Source organism: Mustela nivalis (assembly GCF_964662115.1).
Source record: "Mustela nivalis genome assembly, chromosome: 1".
Taxonomy (NCBI): domain Eukaryota; kingdom Metazoa; phylum Chordata; class Mammalia; order Carnivora; family Mustelidae; genus Mustela; species Mustela nivalis.
Window position 1 is genome coordinate 119,363,319 of NC_139020.1, and position 21,946 is coordinate 119,385,264.

General features: G+C 39.7%; 1 protein-coding gene across 10 annotated transcripts in view; it reads right to left on the bottom strand.

Moving 5' to 3' along the window:
* Positions 1 to 560: 560 nt before the first annotated feature.
* CD86 (CD86 molecule) overlaps positions 561 to 21,946 on the bottom strand; it is a 66,835-nt gene continuing 45,449 nt past the window's right edge. For 5 of the 10 annotated variants that reach the window (XM_082740695.1, XM_082740698.1, XM_082740697.1 and 2 more), the window contains exons 3-7: positions 19,837 to 20,172; positions 17,256 to 17,558; positions 13,533 to 13,682; positions 4,835 to 4,880; positions 561 to 2,257 (exon numbers count right to left, since the gene is read on the bottom strand). In XM_082740695.1, the coding sequence (XP_082596821.1) occupies positions 2,164 to 2,257; positions 4,835 to 4,880; positions 13,533 to 13,682; positions 17,256 to 17,558; positions 19,837 to 20,172 (929 nt within the window). In that variant the 3' untranslated portion in view covers positions 561 to 2,163. The remainder of the gene's footprint in view (positions 2,258 to 4,834; positions 4,881 to 13,532; positions 13,683 to 17,255; positions 17,559 to 19,836; positions 20,173 to 21,946) is intronic. The other 5 variants (XM_082740700.1, XM_082740703.1, XM_082740701.1 and 2 more) reach the window with 1 other exon arrangement.

The window sequence follows — 21,946 nt, forward strand, 5'->3', positions numbered from 1 at the left end:
GATTGACACAGTAAGTTTAGATAACATCCATCACCACACATAGGTACAAACTTTTTTTTTCTTATGATGAGAACTTTTGAAATTTACTTTTTTGGCAACTTTAGAAATATACAGTATAGTTATGTGCATTCATTTTATAATCAAAGTATTTTAAGGAATATTTTACATTAAGCTTTTGTTTAATGCACATATGAGAACATCATTTAAAATTATAGAATTTAAAAAGTTACAAACTGAAAAGGAAGTATTGCTTTCTTAACTCCAAATTTCCCAGTTATCTCCAGAAAGAACCTCCTTTGTTTGATTTTTTTATGCCTCATAACTAAGATAAACATTTAGAATCATATAAGCCCCTCTTTCTTACGTAATAGTTAAGGGGAGAGGGAAGAGGAGAGGGTTTGGGATGAGCCAGAGGCCTCTTGCCAGGGTGACCAGAGAATGAGGCTTCCATGGAGAAGTTAAGAGGGAGGAAGTACATTAGGAGGACAGAGGAGGTAATGTCAGACTATAAGGGTTGAGTAGTTCTGTTGAAGTAAAAGCAGAAAACGGAGACTTCTAAATCAATTTAAGAAAAATTTATTTAGAACTCACTGTATAAAACACGTTAGGAACCAACAAGATGCTTAGAGCCTAATGAAAGCAGAGGCAAGGCACAACACACAAATGGTAATATTAAAAGGCAAGCATGGCTAGCAGAGCTGTCTACAATCTTCTAGGTTCCTTTATGTAGAATAAGAAGAAATATTTCTGTGGGTTGGGCCTCCCAAAGTTCTTTCTGGGTTTGGACTGAGATTGCTCCATCTGTTAGTGATGCTGCCCTAGAGCCAGGCTTACCCAACTCATTTCTACTGGGCAAACATAGTCCTCTTGTCCACCCAGTTTTCCCATCGTTGAGAATGACATAGACAGTCCTCAGACACAAATTTGCGAGCCCTACTGTGGGCCAGTTGATCCCTTCCTAGGACACCCGCCAACTATGTTGGCCTCTGGATGATTTGCATTTTGGTCCTCCTAATTCCACTCTAGCTCCTTCTCTCTCAGCCATGAGTTGGAAGAGTCCTAAACCTCCTTCCATTTATCCTGTATCAAGATGATAGCTCCTCCTCCCTGGCTCCGCCTATAGCCAGTTTGGAATATTATCAAAATTTCTCACCAAACACCAGGGATGGTGCTGTCTGTCTTAAGTCCTTTTGGACAGTCTGTTCACTTGTTGCTTGCTGGAGCTAGACAGATAGGACATTCATGTGCATCTCTGTTGGTTAAGAGCTTTCCTTTTCTTTCCTTTTTTATTTTTTTTTTTTTCCTTTCTCTCTTTTGAGTATTGTGATCTATCAATTGGCTCTTGAACAGTTGCCCTGGGCCATCATCTCAGTCATTTCTTTCAAGAGGAGAAGTAGGGTTCACAGTGCATGATGCTTTCCTGCTTTAGCTCTCTGCTAACACTTACCAGTAGCTTGCTGGGCAGCTGGATCCTCCTCAGATTAGCAGCAGCCCAGATAGAAGTGGCTCCAGGATTCAGAGCAGGCTCTATCTCCATCGTTCCTAATTTTCCAAATTTTGAATTGGTCTGCTCATTGTTATCAGCCCACTAAAACACCGTTTTCCTACTGATCCTCACAGAGCGCTGGGTAGACTTTTCCCAAGGCACAGTAATTAAAGTACACATGATTAAGGTACACATCTCTTTATGTTTCAAAATATTACTAGCAACACTGTAAAGCCATAACATACATAACTCCCATCCAGACTGAAGAGGTAGTCACTCACAAATATACAAGATGGAATGAGGTGCTGTTTTAGAATTAAGCATTTTTTAAAAGCCATTATTCTAGTAATTGAGAGTTCTACATAAAGCACAATTTATAAAATTAAGAAAAGAAGGCTGAATCTGAAACAGGAGGTGTTAGTCTTAAACATTTGTCCTGAGCCAGGAGCCAGTCAGGTGAGGTTGGGCCACAAGTGTGCTCTGAAATGAAAAGAAGCAGTTAAAATCTGCTCCTGGCATAGGGAACAGAACTGGCATTATAGGGAGTCTCTCTCCCTTAGAGAGAGTCCTGGAGCCCCAGCTATTTTTAATGGTAATAATAATAGTAATGAACAAGAAAAAAGGCAAGCCAAAATTTGAAAGTGAAGGCATATAAACAACGGATGGTCAGACTTTAATTAAAAATGTGTAGTACTTTGGTCGTCTGAGGTTGTCTTCGAAATGTTAACACACTGGGCCTCATCAGATCTTTCAGGTACATGGTATTGTATTCTGGAAAAACAATAATAGAAAAGGAATTGGGTGAGATTTTATAATAGAGCCACTTCCTTTTTCTAGATTTCAGTGAGAGGGCAGAATACAGGAGCCATTGAAATAGCAACCAGGAGAAACAAACTGTTAGAGAGGTAGAGATGTGCTGTTCATGCTTCTTTCAATTAACTACCCTTTATTTATTAATTATTTTTCGTCTGGATCTGCCCCTGCCGTATGTTGATTACTTGCTGGCTTCTCCCTGCAGGTTCTTCTGGACCATATCTGAACTGAGTCTAGGAGGACAGGCAAGATCTCAGCACCTGCACTCACCATCCAGGATTCCTAGACTTAGCAGCGTGCGTGTTGGTAGGCGCTGGGCACTCTGGGGCTGTTAACCCTGGGGTTGTGACTGTATCTTTGTGACCAAGCTCTTGACTTCGGTTTGCCTGACCCTATGGCTGTGTGGCCAGAGCCCTGATATTCTTGAGAGCCCTGCTCCTCAGGGAAGATGGAGGTGCAGGTAATCTGATTTCATCATGTTGTGAAAGGACTGATTGCCAGGAATTCTTATGTATTCCTTCATGTATACATTCATTCTTTTAACAAATATTTATTACAATAGCCAAGGTATGGAAACAGCCTAAGTGTCCATTGAGAGATGAATGGATAAAAAAAATTGTGGCATATACATATAATGGAATATGATTCAGCCATAAAAATGAATGAGATTTCACCATTTGTGACATCACGGATGGACTTTGAAAACATTATGATAAGGGAAATAAGTCAGACAGAGAGAGACAAACACAGTGTGATCTCTCTTATATGTGGAATCTAAAAATAAATAATAAAAACCCACTTCATAGACACACAGAGGAGATTGGTGGTTGCCAGAAGTGGGGGGTGACAGGTGGGAGAATGGATGAATTTTTTTGTTTTTAGTCTGAATAAATTGAATTTAAAAACAACTAAAACTTGGGGTGCCTGGGTGGCTCAATGGGTTAAGCCTCTGCCTTCGGCTCAGGTCATGATCTCAGGGTTCTAGGATTGAGCCCCGCATCGGGCTCTCTGCTCAGCAGGGAGCCTGCTTCCCTTCCTCTCTCTCTGCCTGCCTCTCTGCCTACTTATGATCTCTTTCTGTGTGTGTCAAATAAATAAATAAAATATTTTAAAAAAACCCCAACAACTAAAACTTGAACTCTTAAAGAAAAGCACCTCATCACATTTTGTCTTCTAGAGCCCCTAGTAGTGGACAAAAGAGAATATAAAGAAAAGGATTACATATTTCCCCTGTGCCATATTTAGTATTGCTTATTTGGATTTGATTAGGTAAAGAATCTACAAAGTAAGTAAATAAATGAAAAATAAATAAAAATCAAACAACTTATACTATTGCTCAGCTGAAAGCAAATGTAAGAGAAGCTAAACCTTGATGAATAGCACTTGTTTCCATGAAACTCTTTTCAACATGTTATATATTTATCAAACCACTACAGTGCAAATTTTCTGAATAAGTCCTGTTATCTGTAAACCAGGAGATGCCATGAAATTAAACCTACAGAAAATTGTTAGTATTATAAAAAGACTACTTTCTATGGATTAAAAAATATCTGCTGTTATAATTTCACAGTAGAAGAAAATTTATTAAGCTCCTACTATGTGCCAGGCACTGTTTCTAGGTGCTGGCAGCACAACCATAAGCTTAACTGATATGATCTCTACTCTCTCTAAAGTTTGGTATAGTTCATAGAGTTTAATGGATAAACTTTTGTGTAACTGTAATTATTTTTTTTTAATATTTTTATTTATTTTATTGACAGAGAGAAATCACAACTAGATGGAGAGGCAGGCAGAGAGAGAGAGAGAGGGAAGCAGGCTCCCTGCTGAGCAGAGAGCCCGATGCGGGACTCGATCCCAGGACCCCGAGATCATGACCTGAGCCGAAGGCAGCGGCTTAACCCACTGAGCCACCCAGGCGCCCTGTGTAACTGTAATTATGCAAAAATGTAAGTATTACCTCGTGTTATGGAGAAAAAGCAGAGGAATCCATATGACACAATGACAGGCTAGCATATTCTAGTTTAAAAAAGGGTTGTTGTTGTTTTTTTTTTTTTTTAGATGTGCAGTTTGAACCAAGATCTGAAGGACAAGGTAAAGAAGTGGCCAAAGAACATTCTAAGCAGAGGACGCAGCAGATGCAAAGACACTGAAGCTAAAGGGAACACGTTATCACTCCTTACTTATTTACTTGTTCATTCCACACAGGTAGGATTCCCATGAGTCCAGGCACCAGGATAGGTGCTGGGGTTACCATGGTGAATAATACACAGCTCATGCACACAACACAGACCCATTTGGTATTAAATTTTTAATTTTCCTTGACTCAGCTTGCCGTGCCACTTGAGCCTTGTGTATTGGACATCCTGACATCCATTTATAGCTAGAACATTTCCTTCCAGATCCTAGCTTTCCTTTCCTTCTCCATCAGTTCATGTTTGCTGAGGTGTCAGCATGCCTCAGACTTAACTAATGGTCAAGTTAAAGATCCTCTGGAGATGGTACCTATTTCAGCAGTGTTGTAAGGTCAGGACTCACCTTTCCTTGGTCTGTTCGCTCTCTTTTCTCCCCATTTTGTTGGTTTCTGAAAGAGACCAAAACAACTTCAGAAAATGTACTGCCTATAGATAGTAAAAAAGGGGAAGTTTGAAGAGAATTCAAAATCCTAGGACTCACAGAGAAATCATTGTGTCCTTATATGTGAAACAGATGCTATCTGATGCAACTGAGGTTTTTTGCATCCAAAAAGCAAATGCCTTCCTTTATTCACTGTGGAAATGGGTTTTTCACTTACAGCTCTATCTTTACTAAAATAAAAATACTGCTGGGAGGGGTAACACACTTAGTTTTAGCTATCATTTAGTGATTGGAAAAGTTTTCAGTCCTTTTCTGAAAGTAAGGAGGAAGAAAAGTAAATCTTGGAAATGCTGATGCCTAAATGGGTGAGTCAGCTGGCACTACCAGTATAACACGGGGTGGCATGGATGGGCCCAAGTGAGAAATCTCTAACTAGCTAGACTTGCCAAAGCCTGAGTTGCTATTGCTATGGGCTTACTACTGAAGCAGCTTGGGGTTTCAATTCTTTTGGTTGACTGTTGTGATGATGGTTTTGTCCAACTCAGAGCCTTGCAGCAAGGGTTGTTAACCTGGGTGTCCATGCAGGACTTTAGGGAAGGAAACAACACTCTTGATGGTTTTGAACGCTTACTACCATTGGCAGTTTTCAGTTGTGTGCACATGTGTGTGCTTAAAAATAATCAGCTTTATTGAGGTATAATTAATACACAATAATTTCCTGTATAGATTTTGGTGAGTTTAGCAAATGTATACCCTCATGTAACTACCACCATCACCAAGATATAGAATATTTCTATAAGCCCCAAAAGTTCTCTCCTGCCCCCTTTCAGTCAGTATCTTTCCTGATCCCACCCCCTGATAACTACTGATCTGGTTAATGTCACAGTCGTGTTGCATTTTTTAGAATTTTATAATTCTAAATGATCACATATGTACGGTTGTGTTGTCTTTTTGTGCCTGGTCCTGGTGTCTTTCTCCTAGTATGCTGCTTTTTTTTTTTTTTCACCATAGAGATACTTAAATGAAGTGTTTTAGAAAATTCTAAATATTATCTGATTTATACAAGTTTAAAACCTATTGGTAACACAAAACAAGAAATAACTATATTAAAAATTTAGACAAAATGCTCAGAAAACGCACCATTTCCTGTTATATTCTTCAGGGAAATGCAGTTATTAACTTTATGTTTGGTATTTGATATCACAATGTAATTCTTGACTTAATGTTTACCAAAAAAATCACTTTGATTGGTTGTCCTCTTCTAAGCTAAGTAACTCCAAAGGGCTAGAATCCAAGATTGATAAAGATCTTTACAAACTCAACACCCAAAAGACAAATAATCCAGTCAAGAAATGGGCAGAAGATATGAACAGACATTTCTCCAAAGAAGACATACAAATGACCAACAGACACGTGAAAAAGTACCCAATATCACTCATCATCAGGGAAATAGAAATCAAAACCACAATGAGATAGCACCTCCCACAGGGCAGAATGGCTAAAATTAACAATATAGGAAACATCAGATGTTGACGAGGATGTAGAGAAAGGGGAACCCTCTTAACACCGTTGGTGGGAATGCAAACTAGTACAGCCACTCTTGAAGACAGTATGGAGGTAGCATACTGCTTTTGAAATTCATTATCTTGTTGCATGTTACTAGTAGTTTTTCTAGGGCTCGGCAGAATTTCCTTATATGAATATACTACCGTTTGTTTATCCTTTCACCAACGGATGGAAATTTAGAATGCCAGGCTTTCAATATTATGAAGAAAGCTGCTATGAAAATTGGTGTGTGTCTTTGTGAGGACATATATTTTTATTTCTCATGAGCAAATATCTGAGATTGCTGGGTTGTATAGCGGTGTGTGAGAGTTTCAATTGTGTCACATCCTCTCCAGCACTTGATATTTACCAGTCCTTTTAATTTTAGTCATGTTAGTGGGAGTGTAGTGGTCTGTCATTATAGCTTTAACTTGTATTTCCCTAATGACTAATGATGTTGTGACTGTGTGACTGTGCTTATTGGCCATTTGTATATTTTACTCTATGAAGTATGTGTTCGAGTCTTTTGCTCCCAGCCTTTTGTTAAATGGATTGTCTTGTTTACTGGGTAGTAATATATAATTACATCTTATGGATATAAGTCCTATTGAGATATATATTTTGCAAACATTTTCTCCTAGTTTGTGGCTGGCTTGACTTTTAATTTTCATAACAAAGTCAAAGGGCAGACGTTTTCAATTTAAATGAAGTTCAGTTTATCAATTTTTACTTTTTATGCTATGCTTTATGTTTATTGTGTCCTAAGATCTGCCCAACCTAAGATCACAAAGATTTTCTCCAAATTTTTTTTAAGTCTTTTAATTTTAGGTCTGACATCCACTTCAAGTTGTTTTTTGTGAGTCGAGGTTCATATTTTTCAAGTGCATATCTAATTGTCCCAAAACCATTGTTGAAAAGACTAGCCTTTTCTCCATGGAATTAATTACCTTGGCTCCTTTGTCCATATCAGCTCACCATGTGAGTTTCCTTTTGATTTCCCATCTAGTTCCCTTGGTTGGTATGTCTGTGCTTTCACCAATATCACACTGTCTCGGTTATGTAGCTATTTAATAAATCTTTTCTTTTTAAAATTTTATTTACTTTTTAAATTTCTTTTCAGTGTTCCAAAATTCATTGTTTATGCACCACACCCAGGGCTCCATGCAATCTGAGGGTTTTGGGGAGTGGGGGGGAGGTTGGTTGAGCCTGGTGGTGGGTATTTAATAAATCTTGAAGTTAGTGGTATAAGTTGTCTGTGTCTGTTCTTGTTTTTCAGAATTATTTGGCAATTTTATGTCTTTTGCATTTCCATATAACTTTTAGAATTAGCTTTTTAATTTACACTGAAGAGTCTGCCAGGGTTCTGATTGGTATCTCATTGAATCCATAGATCAGGTTGGGCTGAATTGATATCATTTTCTAAAGAGATTTCATTTATTTATTTGACAGAAAAAGAAAGAGAGCAGAAGCAGGGGGAAGGGGCGGAGGGAGAGGAAGAAGCAACTCTGGCAGAGCAGGGAGCCTAAGAGCCAGACTCAGGACTTGGGGCTTGATCCCAGGACCCTGAGATAATGACTTGAGCCGAAAGCAGATGTTTAACCAACTCAGACACCCAGGTGTCCCTGGACTGAACTGATATCTTAATATCTACTCCTCTGGGGGTCCTAGGTGGCTCAGTGGGTTAAAGCCTCTGCCTTTGCCTCAGGTCATGAACCCAGGGTCCTGGGATTGAGCTCTGCATGGGGCTCTCTGCTTGGTGGGGAGCCTGCTTCCCCTTCTCTCTCTGATTGCCTCTCTGCCTACTTGTGATCTCTGTCTGTCAAATAAATAAATAAAATCTTTAAAGGAAAATTCTACTCCTCTGATCCGTGAACATGGCATACTTCTCCATATATTTAGGCCTACTTTAATTTCTGTCAACAGTAATGTCTTTTAGTTTTTAGTGTATAGATATTTAACTTGTTTTTAAAAACTTACTCCCAAGGTTTTAATATTATTTGATTCTACTTTAAACATTATTTAAACTTTTTTTCAGTGTCTAAACTGTTTGTGGTGAGTATATAGAAATATAACTGATTTTGTTTTTGTATTTTTTTAATTTGCAACTATTTTTTTAGGAAGCAGGCTGAATATATTTTTGACTTTCCTAGCCATTTACTTCAGATATGCAAATTGTTTTTGCAAATGCATTGCTTTTATGTCTTGGGACCTGTATGTTTTTATTGCATTTTGATCCCATTCTTTCAAGGAAAGAATGGCAATTTTTTTCATGAAATATAACTGATTTTGATTTTGTGTATTGACCACAACTGTACCTGGAGACTTAGCTACATGCAGTTTGTTCTTTTTTTTAAACAAATTTATTTATTTATTTATTTATTTATTTATTTATTTATTTGACACAGAGAGAGAGAGAGAGAGCATAAGCAGTGAGAATGGCAGGCAAAGGGAGAGGGAGAAGCAGGCTTCTTACTGAGCAGGGAGCCTGATGTGGGACTTCATCCCAGGTCATGACCTGAGCTGAAGGCAAATTCTTAATAGACTGAGACACCCAGGTACCCACACAGTTAGTTCTAATAGTTTTTTGGTTGCCTTAGGCTTTACTACAAACATGGTCACGTTATCTGTGGGCAAAAAAAAGTTTTACTTCTTCCCTTCCACTATGCATGCCTTTTAGTTTTTTTCCTGGACTGCTTCACTGCCTAGAACCTCCAGTACAATGTTGAAGAAATGTAGTGAGAATGGTATCCTTGTCTCATTCTTGATCTTATGGGGAAAGCAGTTATTCTTTTATCATTAAATATGGTGCTAACTGAAGGATTTTGGTATATTTCCTTTGTCTGTTGAAGAAATTCCTCTATAGTTCAACTTTTATGAGAGTTTTTCTTTCTTTTTTTAAATTATGAATAGGTATTAATTTTACCAAATGCTTTTTTTGTATCCACTGATGGGATTACATATTTTTGCTTTTTGGTTTACCAATATGGTGAATTTTATGGTTTGACTTTTGTGTATTGAACCTATTCCTGGAATAAACCCCACTTGATCATGATATGTCATACTTTCAATAGATTGCTAGCTTGTAGTTGGTAATTTTGTTAGGATTTTGCCATCTATTTTCACAAGATATATGTATAGCATTCTTTTCTTGTAATGTCTTTTTCCAGTTTTGGTATCAGGGCTCCCCCCTACTTTTAGGGCAGTCTGGAAACTGACTTCAGGCAGTAAGCTGGGGGCAATCAGAGGCTCATCTCATCTTTTTCCTTCTTTCAAGGACTACAGTTTTCTACAACTTATTGTCCAATGTCTGAAAACAGTTGTTTCATATTTTGCCTGATTTCTAGTTCTTTACAGTAAAAGGGACATTTCTGTAGCAGGTAATCCTTCATGAGAAGAAGAAGATTTTGTCTTCTATGTAATTTTAAAAGAGCCTTAACCATTGCAAAACTCAGTCTTTTCCTTTACATCTTCTCATAACGTTCATGTATTGAGATGCCCTTTAGAGCCATAGTTAAGTACGATCTTTGTATCCTATAGCAGCTCTTCAGATATTTGAAGGGAACACTTTCTCCTCCCAAGACTTCTTTTCCCAATGCATTCTCAGTTACTTCAACTATTTCTTATTTAACTGAGCTTCTGGACACTTTATAAATCTGGTTAGGTTCTATTTTTTTTTCAAACTTTCTCTTAAAAAAGGTTTACTTCACTGAAAAAATAAAATTAAATTAAAAATACTTATAACTGAGTATAGTATTTCAGATGTCTGTAGACCAATATATAATATTTAAATTGTCTTTTCATACTATGACAAAATCATCACCATTTCAAAAAAAAAAAGCTTCTATTTTAAAATGAAGGTAGACAATAAAAAGGTAGATTCTAGGGGCACCTGGGTGGCTCAGTGGGTTAAAGCCTCTACCTTCGGCTCAGGTCATGATCCCAGGGTTCTGGGATCAAGCCCCGCATTGGGCTCTCTGCTCTGCAGAGAGCCTGCTTCCTCCTCTCTCTCTCTCTGCCTGCCTCTCTGCCTACTTGTGATCTCTGTCAAATAAATAAATAAATAAATAAAATCTTTTAAAAAAAAAGGTACATTCTAAACTTGTGGATTTGATTACAAATTTAATATTTTGAAGGCCAGATATGATGATATAATCGGCTTCCAGTTTTTAAGTCCTGTTAAAGTCTCTGTCTAAATAGTGGTTAAAATTACTTATTTCAGAAAAAAACACTTGCGTGGTTAAAATTACTTATTTCAGAAAAAAACACTTGCCCTTTAAGAAACCATTCCTGAAAGAGCTGAGACTCTTCCAGGTTTGGTGGAGGGCAGCAAACTGTAAAAACTGTTTGTTGCTAGGGCTCTATTACATACAGATTTCAGTCACACAAGACCCAAATGAGGAAGTAAAATCTCAGGAGGATCTATTTTAGTCTCTCTCCCTGATGGGTAAGCTGATAGGGTAACTTCTGATTGGGAAAAGACTGTAATTCAAGGTTATAATTTCTCATGCCTAATTTGCCCTATTTGACAAATCAAAAAGAGAAGAGAGATTAGAAACCAGCTAGAATAACTGTGGCATTTCCCTTTTATTCATTTAACAGCCTGACCAGAGTAAATGTGGATGGTTAGGGCATTGAAAAACTGTAATTACTGAACAAACACTGGAAAGGACTTTTGATGTCAAGTTAGTTTGAGGGCTCTCTCCTCTGAGAACCAGATTAATATTGGGCTGGGGGAAAGCTCCATTTTTAGAGAAATTCCTACTGGTTATCAGTAAGCTTGTGTCTCTGTGGATGGATCATGGCTGCTTCCATGTCTGTTTTAAAGCAGAATTTAGTTCCTTGTGGTTGTATGATTGGGATTCACGTTTCCTGGCTGGCTCTCAGGGGAGGGCCAGTCGCAGATTCTAGAGGCCACCCACATTCCTTGTCCCATTGCCCCTTCCTCCATCTTTGAAGCCAGCAGTTGTGGGTTAAGTCTGCCTCAAGATTTGGATCTCTCCTCCTTCCGTGTCTTCTCTCTAACCCAGCCTGAGGAAGGTTCTCTGACTCCTGTGACTAGATGGGACTCACCTGGGTGATCCAGGATAATCTCATCATCTTAAAATCAGTTCCCTAAGCACATATGCAAAGTCCCTCTCACCATGTGAGATAACAGGTACTAGGGTCTGTGAACAGGAGGTGGATATCTTGGTGCGCACATTATGCAGGACCTCATAGAGAAAATGCCAGAGGTTTCCACAAAGCAAGTGCTGACGTTGCTGAATTACAGAATTCATATTTACAAACATATCTACATGGCAGTCTCACTTGGTACATCTTCCTCCTCCAGGGATATCCAGATTCTTCTCTTTGACCAAACTCACTAGCATAAGAGACTCTCTGACCAAACTTTCCTAGCAATATTCTTTATCACATTCTTGGGGGGAGGAGGTCTTATGCTATACTGTCTTGCTAGAGTCTGCCTTTTACCACTCCCAACTCAGTTTGACCATTTCCTATGCATACACACAGCTTCTTGGGCCCCTTTTCAGCTTCTTTCCTGGGTACACACACATCTTCTGTAACTCTCTCTCCTGAATTTTTCTGATTGCCTCTGTGGGCCTCTCTCTCCATCCCTTATTCTGTTTCATTTGTAAGCTAATCATTCCAATGTGAAAGCAGATTAGGGAACAGCTTATTTCCAAGCTGAAGGTGCTTCTGTGCAGTTAGCTAATTCTAAATGGCAATGAGACTGAAAGAAACAGGTCAAAGCTTCAGTAAACATAATCTGTACATCTGGCCCTGTGCTCTGAATTTTACACTTTTGTATCATAGAAATTTATTATTATATCAGCACACCCCATATTTTGGCAGTTAGAATATGACTCTACCAGAAGCTTTGTATTCATTTCTTGAAACTGGATGATCTCACCCCAGTTTCTTGTTTTTAAAATATAGCAGGATGAAATGAATGAGTGCTAATGCCATCCACCTATTTTCTAGTGGATCTTAAAATCAGTACACTGATCAGAAGCATTACTCATCTGGTGCTTTTTACCAAAGTGAGTAAGATGACCACCTTAATTAGTAGCACCAACCAAACTTCTACTACAAAAGTTACCTTACCTTGCGACTTTGCCCAGACCAGCCCAAACCACAAAGAGGCATAAAATTATTATAAAGTCAGGGACCCTCTTGTCCCCCATTGAGCACAGTACCACTTTTATGAGAGTCAGTGAGGAGGCTGCTCAGGGCAATGCTATTTACAATAGCAAAACTATGGGAATAACCCAAGTGTCCTACAATGTGGAGTTGGTTAAATAAACTGAGGTGTATCCACAAAATGGAATATCTCACAGCCATTTAAAATGATGCTATAGAATGATAATTGATGGCACTGACAATTTTCTTACTATGCTTAGTACAAATAACTTAGAAAACAGTATATGTGATAGTATCTAAACTGTGAAAAATAGTCCTTATAATATAACTCCACTTATGGAAAATAACATAAATTCCAGAAAAACCTGGAAGATATACATCAAAATGTTGTCTGTATAACCATTTCTTTCTTACTAGTGAAACTATAGATATTTTTTTCAGCATATTTGGTAATGGGTATGTAATATTTGGTAATCAATAAAAGTTAATTATTATTTTTAAAATGTCAGTGGGGAACAATTCATCCCACTCTTTTTTTCTCAGAAACCCAGATTTTAGAAATGAGAAAGGAAGTCTTTGTTCATCTAATCCTCCCCCTCCCCTGCCTCCCCAAGCTTCCCTGCTTGAACACTGCCAGGTCCATAGCCATTGACATTTAGAAATGTTTTCACGATTTTACTTCATTGAATTTAGTAACTTCATGAAGTGAGGTAGCTAAAGCAAGGAATAATCAGTTTTGTCTGGAAACCAAAAGTACATTTGTAGACCTTAGCTTAGAAATACTACCTTTCCCAGAAATCCAGAACAATGTTGAGTCCCATCTATACGGGCTCCAAACCCTGAGGGAAAACCTTTTCCTCCAACCACTTGCTGACTTTTTGCTAATCTGAGCTCAGCCAATGAGCTCTAGAAGGCAGCTGACCGGAGGTAGGTACAAAATGGCAGTCTGCAGAGGGGACAAGCACTGACTCACCACATTCGTGAGAGGGGCCAGGCTGCTTCTTCTTCCTTTTCCTTAGTGTTAGAAAGAACACCAACACCATCCCACACAAAAAGACCATTACAAGTAGAGCGGCAATCCAGAGGATGGGGTCTCGGGCAGGGGGGGGTTTCGTATGTGCATCTAGAAATGACCACAAGTTTTTAATCAGCCAGGAAGATTGATTATAAAAGGTTTATAATTACTGTCATCTTCATTTATAAGTCAGCATGTCCCCAGGGCTCTGCTGCCAGAGGAGCTTGAAATCCAAGATATGAGACCATAGAAGCCCCAGGCTTAGGGCCTTAGCAGCTTAGAACCAGTGCTTCTGGCCAAATGCCTGGACTAAGCTGTCTTCCCTTCCCAGAGGGTGGGATGACAATGACTGTGATCTAGAAGAAGAAAGCCAACCTGGCCCTTGGTTCTGCATGTGGGTGTGGTACCCAGGCTGAAGCTTTGAATGTACAGTCATCTGTGCAACACCCTGCTTCCTCAGCCCATGTATAGCCAGGCCCGGGGTCCTGAAGTTGCCCTTGTAATAATTTCTCTATCCACTATCATCTCTAGATCAGGCTCCAGATACACCCCCTTTGAACAAATATAACTGCTGCCTACCTCCAGTTTTGCTTGTTTGTTTTTTCCACTGAGGTCACAGTGGAAGAAACAGGGCTTTCAGAATGTATCACCTAGTAGAAAACCTTTGGTATCTCTTCATGACCTGAGGAATCAGGGTTAGAATCAGTTCCTGAGAGGTCAGGACTTTCTTCCTTGCACGGGGACTTCTAAGTTTCCAGGAAGTTGAAAAACAGACTTTGGGGGGGAAAGCTTAGAGCTGAGTGGTCTGTTTTAAAGACATTTGTGGGACTCATTCTGATAGTTAATCTCAAATTATAGGAAAATAATACCAGTTGACCTATTAGTTTAGCTGCAGTTGTGGTTCCTGGGACATTAGGAAAGGAGTTGCTGCATTGCAGGTCATATTCAACCCTTTTTGAGTCTGTCCAAGTTTTATCCCACTTGAGCCTGTTTGACATTCCCAGCAAATGCAGGTTGTATTTGATAACATGGAGATTGCTACCTTTTGACACCCAAAAAGTAACTTTGCTTCAGGGTCTATACTATCTCTGGTCAAGCCATAGAACAGGGATACAGAGAGGCAAGCCCTGGCTTCCTGAGGCAGCTGGAGCTGAAATATTTCTGAAGTTGGTGGGAGCTGGGAAGGTTTGGGCAGTAGTTGAGAAACAACAGAAAGGTGAGTCATGATGAAGCTGCAGGGATTCATTTGTAGGAGCCAGGGCAGAGGAAACCATGGCAGAAGGTCCCAGGGCATGTCATCTGTGGTGTTGTTGCTGGCTCCAAACAGGATCTGAGCCTCAAGCATAGCTTGAGAGAGAGGCTCCTTCTTCTTTTCTTTTCTTTTCTTTTCTTTCTTTCTCTCTCTCTTTCTTTTCTTTTTTTTTTTTTTTTTTTTTTTGGCAGGGGACGGGGGAGAGGCTTCTATTAAGCCAAGGGAGGCCACAGTAGAAGAAATCAGGCTTCTGTGTAGCCTATTTACTGGGCTCTCAGAGGCAGAGATGTCTTAGCAGAAGGAAATCAGTACCAAGAATAGAGATTGGCTCACTGGTCAAGCTTACTGAGAGGCACTGACTCCAGGGGCTGTCCACAAGAATGTGTCTATAGACCAAGTTATGTTTGAACAATGAGAGAGTAGGAGAAAGAAAGCTGCAAGGATGAAGCAAGGAGTGAGATGGATGCCTTAGGAGAGGGAAAACCAAAGGACCAGAATTAGAGAAGGAGCTAAGGTAAGCAGAAGTCACATGTATAGGAAGAGAGGGGTCGGGATCAATAGAAACAGTGATAGAGGCAGTGCGGGTGCAGAGTGCCTTTATTTCAGCAGAGAAACTTGCAGTTACTTCTCCTCAAATGCGGGGTCTCAAACATGGATGTTCTCCCAGGGTAAAGCCAGGACTTTAAAATGTTAGGCTTCTACAATGTCCACAATAGCCAAACTATGGAAAGAACCTAGATGTCCATCAACAGATGAATGGATAAGGAAGATGTGGTATATATATATATATACAATGGAATACTATGCAGTCATTAAAAGAAATGAAATCTTGCCATTTGCGAGGACATGGGTTGAACTAGAGGGTTTTATGCTTAGCGAAATAAGTCAATCGGAGAAAGAGCAACTATCATATGATCTCCCTGATGTGAGAAAGTGGAGATGCAATGTGGGGGGTTTGGAGGGTAGGAAAAGAATAAATGAAACAAGATGGGATTGGAGGGAGACAAACCATAAGAGACTCTTAATCTCACAAAACAAACTGAGGGGTGGTGGGGGGAGGGGGTTTGGGGGAGGGGGTGGAGCTATGGACATTGGGGAGGGTATGTGCTATGCTGAGTGCTGTGAAGTGTATAAACCTGGCGATTCACAGACCTGTACCCCTGGGGCTAATAATACATTATATGTTTATTAAAAAATTAAAAAATTATTTTAAAAAATGTTAGGCTTCTATTAGTGGACGCTGTTTAGTTTCAACCCCTTCCTCCAGCTGGACTGGACCCTGTACTATACTATCAACATGCTACAAGAATTTCTGCTTCTTAGTCTTTCCTTGATACATACACCCACCACCACCACCTGTACCCAAATCAAATACTGTTCATTGATTTTAGTCCTCCCACCTTCTAAGCCAGGATGTTGTCTGAGAATTCTTCTTTCTGTTCAGGAAACCACAAGCCTGATACCTGTCATCTCTTCACCATACTTTTATGTATTTTTTTAAACTTTTTTAGACGATTTTATTTATTTGAAAGAGAGTGAGTGAGCGGAAGAGAGAGAGCACGAGTGGGGGTAGGAGCAGAAAGAGAGGGAGAAGCAGATTCTCTGGCTGGGCGGGGAGCTGGACATGGGGCTTGATCCCAGGATACTGAGATCATGACCTGAGCTGAAAGCAGACACTTTATTCAGTGAGCCACCCAGGGGGCCCTTCATGCTTTTAAAGCCCAGTTATCTTTTATAATGTTTTAAGGTCCCATTTCCTTTAGGAAGGCTTCTCTGGCCCTCAAGGAACCTACCTATCTCCAGAGATCTATAGAACTGATTATCTATCAGTCACTCTTGTTTTTAAATTTAGTTGTATATTTCCGTGGGATATGCTTTAGATCCTAATTCAATCTTTTAAAAATCCAGTTTTTCATGTGTGCACATTCTGTTGGAAGGTACTTGAGGGCAGAGAGCATGTCTTATACATTTTAGGATTCATGTCTACAGCCAACAACATCTAGAGTGACTCTGTACTCAAAGCATGTACCGTATATACGAATGGATGGCTGGAAGGATAGGTGATGATGACGGTGCGTGTGTGTGTGTGTGTGTGTGTGTGTGTGTGTGTATGGAAGAATTCTAGCTGGAGGAATCTTGCATTTTCTGACTTAAACTTTAGAATCTTCTATCCAAAGGTAGCCCAAAAGACTCGGTCAGTTTTGGGGCTAAGAACAGATTTCCTTAAGTGCAGCCTATGTTCATAGTCTCGGGGACCCTACAGCAACACTCAGATGAAGAGAGGAGCCCTCCAACTTGTTCCTTCCTAATAGTACCACAAAATGGCCCTGTTGGAGGCTTCCTGGCAAGCAGGACACGTTGAATGATCTGCATCAACCATTTGGGTATAATACCTGATGAAAGAAATAAAATTTGGGAAGCAGCTTTACCTATATTGTAAGGTAGGGAGTGAAGCTCCATTGTCTCAAGTTTCAGGACACAGGTGATGCTCACATTGCTTGCTTCAGGGACTGAAAAAGACAAGCTGATAGAAACGTTGTAGAGCTCTGTGACATTGCTTTGAGATTTTTTCATGGCAGTATCATACTTAGTAGTCGAATTCTCAGTTTTTAGCTTAAAATACATTTCCTTAGGTGCTGGGTAACCTTCTACAGATGAGCAGGTCAAATTAATGATGCCAGAATTTTCGGTTCTATTAGAAGTTACCATTATTTCAGGTTGACTGAAGTTAGCTGAAAGCAGAATAAAGATACAAAAAAAGAAATCAGTCTAAATTTAGATGTGTCAGAAGACAACTGCAAATAACTGGCTCTGATCTGGGAACTTCCTGGGGGCACACTTGGGAGCTTCTGGGTATCTAAAGTGTGGGCCTCAGTTCATGGCGAGAGCCACATACAGACCCCACATTTATATTTTTCAGGAATGGAGTTTTGGGCCATGCTTACTTCCTGCTTACCCCAATCAGGGTGGGTGGTGTTCTCTGAGTGACAGGAGGGCTGAAATTGAGTCACCAAAGATTCACAGTGAAGTTATTGTTCTGAGGAGTGGAGTTTTGGGACAGAGAAGTAGTCTGACGTTAGAACCCAGCTGTCTCATGGGGTACATTGCAGCTTGCCAGACTAAGGAAGCAGAAAGGGACGGACACTAACAGAGTTCATGGTGTTGGCATACTCTGGGTCGTATCTTCTAGAAACCCAAACAGGATAGTGATAAGTGAGTGGATGGGGATTTTGGATTTAGAAATTCAGAATATTGGTTTTGGGCATGACTGTCAAGCTTTCTTCATCATGCACTATAAGATGAAGGCCAAACCCAGCCATTTTTAGGGAAAATATATGACCTTGATAAACATAGAGCTTTTCTTGCCTTAGTTTGCCATTCAGATTTGATGGCTGTTAGAGATCACTGGCACCTAGCCCCTTCTGCTAGCAAAATCCTTGCAACTCTTCAAGAGTAGTTTTCAGGTTCTACATACTAATTTCTAATTTACTTTATTTCTCTAAAACCAATGATTTGCATGTCACTTTTCTAAGTTTTGCTGTATCAACATACTAATTAAGTACTCTGCTTGTACTTTATGTGGTTTATAGAAAGTGTTACCTCCTTTGGCCTCCTTAACAATATCTGTGAAATCACAGGTTGGATAAGTTAGCTATTGTTTTTCCTAATACATTTAAATAAATATAAAATTGTTAAAATAAAAAAAAGATCATGTCCACCTAAAACATACCATGTTCCTCAATAGTATCTGGCCATACCTTGAACACACTTATTTATCACTTGGTTAAATGTTCCAAAAGTCCTGCAGCCTCGTTTGAATCATACAAAGCTTAAAGGGAGGACTCCTCATTCTATTTCTACTTTTGCCTTTTCTTTATTCTATGGCTTCATAATCATTGCTGATCTGCCTTTTCCAGTTTCATCAAAAGTTAATATGAATCTAGTAATTGCACACCTGGGTATCTATTTAGAGAAATGAAGACTTGGGTTCACTCTTGTATATGTTTACAGCAGCTATTTATAATAACCCCAAACTGGGAAAAAAAAAAAAAATCCCAATGTCTTTCTATGGGTTGAGTCAATAAAATAGAATGCTCCTCAGTGATAACAAGGAACAGGTTTTTGATACATGCAACAACTTAGATAAATCTCAAAGGCATTATGTGGAATAAAAGAAGCCAATCTTAAAAGGTGGCTCCATTTATATGATGTTCTCAAAAAAGATAAGACTCTAGGATGCAAAACAGGGTTTGTGGGTATGAAGAGGGCATGATTACAAAACAATAGCATGAGGAAATTTTTTGGGGGGTCATGGAAATGTTTTGTATCCTATTTATTGTAGTGGCTACATGAATCTATACATATGTTAACAGAACTGTGCATTAAAATAAAAAACAATTTTACTGCATTTTAATTAAGTCTGTAGTGATATTTAGGCTTTTCAAGGCCGGGAAAAAAAGAGGAGCTGAATTGTCAGTTTGGGGATTATGTGTGCTGGGTTATTTCCCTTCTGTCTCCCGGGCTTTTGTTGGGCAACAAACAACTCATAAGTAACCTCCAGGAGGTTGAAGGAAAAACCCAAATCAATGAGCTGTCATCTTTGCTAGGAGCTCTAGGCAAAGACTTAGTGGGTAAGAAATCTTGGACCAAAGGGAAAAGATGAATGTAGAAGAGATCTGAAGCCTGTATAGTTATATAAATTTAGTAATAGCCAAATTACCCATGGTTTTCCCTTAGACACATTAACTTGGTTCAGTTAGCTCTAGTTTGTACCCAAAGCAAATTCTTACTGATCCTTCAGAAGCAAACTATAAAAAGTACAAAAGATTTTCAGTTCCCTATCACCAAACCCTGCATTCCCTTCAAATGGATTTCCCAGAAATGACTGTTTCCTGCCTTCTCTCTACAGGTACCCCCCACAAATCCTCCTCCGCTTCCCGCAACATTTCTCTGCTCATTGCAGTCCCATCGGAGAAGGCCAGGGATCTGAATGTGCCATTGACTACATACCAAGCACTGATAGGTCAGAGCTCATGTGATACAAGGGAACCAGTCCTTTGGACCCTTTATGATGAATGAAACATTGGTATGAGCCCTTGTCCTTGATCTGAATGTTGTGGAGTTTCAGGGTCCAATTGTCCTTGTCAAACGTTGTGCGGCCTTTATACTTGGGATGAACATTTTGAGGGTTCTCTTTGCCTTTGAATAGCTCATACAGAACCAGCTTATTCTGGTCCTGCCAAAATACTACCAACTCATCCACGCTTATGTTTTCAGAGTTTATAAAGAGGCATGGCAGTTCTCCAGTCTTGTTGAAATATGCTTGACTCTTCACAGAAGCAGCACCTAAAAAGGGAATGGTAGAGATTAGGGAAGGAGAAACAAGGAGGAAGAAAAACAACCCCGTTTCTCTTTATACAATACCCCATGTTATCTTACCAGTAATGATACTGAAGAACTAGGTATTAAACTCTGGAAAGTGCATATACATACTGGCATCTGGAGAATGGGACTTTTGTCCTCACTCTGCTGCTAACTAAATGTGGGCCTTGTGCAAACTGCAACTACCATGAGGCTCAGTTTCCTTAATCAGTTTAATGAAGGGGTGGTCTAAGGGTTCCAAGAATCTTTCTAGTACTATGGTTCTGTGAATTTAAATCCCATTCCAGGGAAAAACAGCAGAGTTAGACAAGGCATCCACCCATCTGTTAACCTTCCTTTAACCTGAATACCGATTCTCTTCACTGTAGCTGTTTTAAGCTCTGTTACTTCTATGCCATTACCAAAAGCTCTTCCTTCCCCTCCCCACCCCCTTATTCCTTGGCCTGTTATACTGAAAAGATTTCTGATAAAGGTAACAAATTTAATATCTGCCCCCCTCGTTATGCCTTACTAGTTGGGTATCACATTGAGTAATATATTTGAAATTCACATAGTTCCTGTTAGAGAGTTTTCCTCATGAATGCTGCTTCCATGGCCAGCTTGCCCAAGGATGTAAAACAGTTTGGAAATGACACAGTCAACCAAAGCCTCTATTTTCAGTGACCTCTCTAAGCTCTTTCAGGGATCAGAAGGAGAACTGGGCCTTCTGATGGTTGTTTTGGGATTGTGGTGGTCAAAGACCATTTAGCGTACATGAATGAAATGCTGGAAATGATTCATAGATGAGAAGGTGAGGATGTGCTTTTGGAGTATTGGGGAAACCCCAGGTACGAGACATTTGCTCTTCCCAGTATGCATTGCCAATGGAAATTTTTACAACCCCTGGAGGACATGCTGGGAGAGTTCACTCCCAAGGACGTATTGAAGTTTGTGGAAGGGATGTGTGCCACCTAACTCCTTAAATGTGATTGATTCTAAGGTTTGTAGGACCTGTTCTGGGTCACAGAAATACTTGAGAGTTGGCCAAGAAATTAAATAGTGGTGGGTGAGAAGAGCAGGGTTAGTGGGAAATGCTATTTCTTAGTTAATATAAAGTTAAATGTTGCCCTGGGGAAAATGTTAGGGTGGGTTTTGAATAAAGCTTCATCATTGAGGAATTCAGTGAAGAGTCTTGACATTAAGGGCGAAAGGGGAGTTAGGTTGTTGAGAGAGATGAGAGGAGTTTCCTTTGAGGTGTTCTTTGAGGGCGGTAGGAGAAATTAAATTGATCTGATCAATGGTTTTCTCTTCTAAGAGGGAGTAGGACAAAGAACAGTGACACGCACCAGGCAAAATTGAACTGTCCACAGGGTGGCCCAGTGAGAACACATAATCAAGAAGGTTGGTGGTGGTTTGAATTCTAAGGGAAGAGGACTCAGGCCACTGTGAGTCTGCACAAGTTCAAATCATTGCCTATTGCATTTTGCTTGCTAGAAGACTATAAAGCACTTGGCAAGTGTAAAATGCAGCCTATGTTATAGGATGTGTTCCGATATTGGAGGACGGTGGGAAAATTTACTGAGTACCTGGAACTGTGAAAGGGGAACAGAGGGAAGTTTTACTGTATTCAGCAATTGCCTTGCAAAGCAATCCTGGGGCTCCTGCTACTTCTTTGCTAAACTCTGAACGATAATGGAAGAGTGCCACCTGCTGTAAAAGCTTCTAGCGGCTTCATCTCTGGAGAAACTCATTCTGGTTT